Genomic DNA, 2,182 nt, shown 5'->3' with positions numbered 1-2,182 from the left:
TGTTTATTAACAAAATGCGTCCATGGATGTCACGGCAGCGCTGTAATTCATGTTAAAACTTATCTTTGCGTTCTCAGTCTGTATATCATTCAGTTGTTTGTCATCATGTTTCGGCGCGGTTTATCAGACGCAGAAATTGCGGATTTGATCAATCATAGCGACACTCTGGATAATGTAGAGAGTGATTCAGACGATTCTGAATGCAATGGTGTGTTTGAAGGTACGTATTTCCGAATTTTCCACGTAATTGTGCAGTACGCACATATCTGTTGAACATGTGTAAACGATGTATGTAGTTACACATAATGTGATATTCTTTTTAGAAGACGAGATTGATGACAGTTTGTCTTCAGATGAAGACGAGAATGATGTTGAAGGTGTTGCTTCAAATCCAGCAGCTGTGCCGTATCCGAAAGACAGTGAGTGGACTGCAGTTGACACCTACCGACCTCTGCCTGTCAACACGACACCCAGGCAGATACTAGTGGATATTGATGAGTCGAGTTCTGTACTGGATTGCAGTAAAGTGTTCCTTACTGACAGTGACGTAAATGAACTCAAGAGACAGACAAATTTGTATGCATCACAGACAATACAGAAGAAAAGAAGAGGAAATAATCTGAAGCCCCATTCAGTTTTGAGTTCGTGGAAGCCAGTGACTATAAGTGAGATGAGGCGTTTCTTGGGTATTATTTTCCACATGTGTGTTTCGAAAAAGCCAAAAATTGCGGACCATTGGAGCACTAATCCTGTTCTTAGTTGTAACTTTTGTCCCCATGTCATGAGCCGTTTGCGTTTCACTCAGATACTGTCATGCTTGCATCTTGTTGACAATTCAAATCAGAAAAAACCAGGCGAAGATGGATTTCATCCACTTTACAAAGTTTTGCCATATTATAATAATTTGAAGGAGCGATGTATCCAGGCATATCGTCCCTCAGAAAAAGTGACAATTGATGAAGGAATTTGCCCATTTCGAGGTCGTGTGAGTTTCCGTGTTTACATGCAAAATAAGCCTCATAAGTATGGACTGAAAGTATATGCTGTTGCTGAAGCCAGTAGTGGCTATGTTGTAAATTTTGAAGTTTATGCTGGTAAGCATATTGTTGACAATTCTTCGTCTGCGGTTATTTTGCGATTGTTGTCTGACAGCAGCTTGCTGAACAAAGGCCACACTGTGTATTTAGATCGATTTTATTCCAGTCCAGAGCTATTTCAGCAACTGGCAGAGAAAGGCACTGGAGCTGTTGGTACTGTGAACAAATCCAGGAAAGGATTGCCTAAAGATTTAGTATCTGCTAAGCTGAAAAAGGGCGAAATGTCTTTTCGGCGTAAAGATAATGTATTGGCAATGAAGTGGAAAGATAAGAGAGATGTGTATACATTGTCTACAAGGCATCAAGCAACATTTGGTACGCATACTAAGAGAAATGGGTCTGTAGTATTGAAACCACTTCAGGTACTTGATTACAACCTCAATAAAATTGGAGTGGATATTGGAGACCAACGCCTGCAGTACAATCCGTTCCAGCACAGAACTGTGAAATGGTGGCGAAAATTATATTTCCATTTGCTGCTTATGGGAGTATCAAATGCATTTTGGCTGTACAATGCAGTGCACAGGAAGAAAATTACAATAACAGACTTTATAACAGTGCTTGCAGTTCAGCTTGTTGAAGACGACACACTTGAATTCATTCCAAGAAATGAAGGAACTGTAGGTCGGCTAACAAAGAGACATTTTTTGCAGCACATACCTGCAACTACTAAGAAGTATGCTGCTCGTGTGTGTCACGTGTGCAGTTCCAGGAGCAAGAAACAGAGTGGCAAGGCTTCCCGCAAAGAGACACGATACGAATGTGAACAGTGTGGCGTTGCACTCTGCCTGGAACCTTGCTTTAAAATTTTCCACACTAAAAAACAATATGATTCTGTGTGAAATTTATATGTAATACTGTATACTATCAGAAACATGTAATGTAGTGCCACAATTTTGGTTAAAAATAAATCACAATTGTATTCCCTTATTCGTATGACTTTTTCTAAATTCTTAAAACATCTAAGTGATTTCTATAACTGTACCTTAAAGCTGTGCATTGTAAAGTAGTTTCTTTCACTCAGAATTAAAGTAGAAATGTGCAGCTTCAAGATGGTACCAAATTTGCCACAATCCAAACAGTAG

At 39.5% G+C, this 2,182-nt stretch overlaps 1 protein-coding gene across 1 annotated transcript; it reads left to right on the top strand.

Moving 5' to 3' along the window:
- The first annotated feature begins 286 nt into the window (after positions 1-286).
- LOC124622233 (piggyBac transposable element-derived protein 4-like) lies at positions 287-1,939 on the top strand. The gene has a single exon (XM_047147887.1). It carries the CDS (start codon positions 287-289, stop codon positions 1,937-1,939), a length of 1,653 nt encoding a protein of 550 aa, XP_047003843.1.
- Positions 1,940-2,182: the final 243 nt, after the last annotated feature.

The sequence above is a fragment of the Schistocerca americana genome, chromosome 7, assembly GCF_021461395.2.
Source record: "Schistocerca americana isolate TAMUIC-IGC-003095 chromosome 7, iqSchAmer2.1, whole genome shotgun sequence".
Lineage (NCBI taxonomy): Eukaryota > Metazoa > Arthropoda > Insecta > Orthoptera > Acrididae > Schistocerca > Schistocerca americana.
The sequence above is the reverse complement of the archived record's forward strand: the minus strand, read 5'-3'. Positions and strand labels throughout refer to the sequence as shown.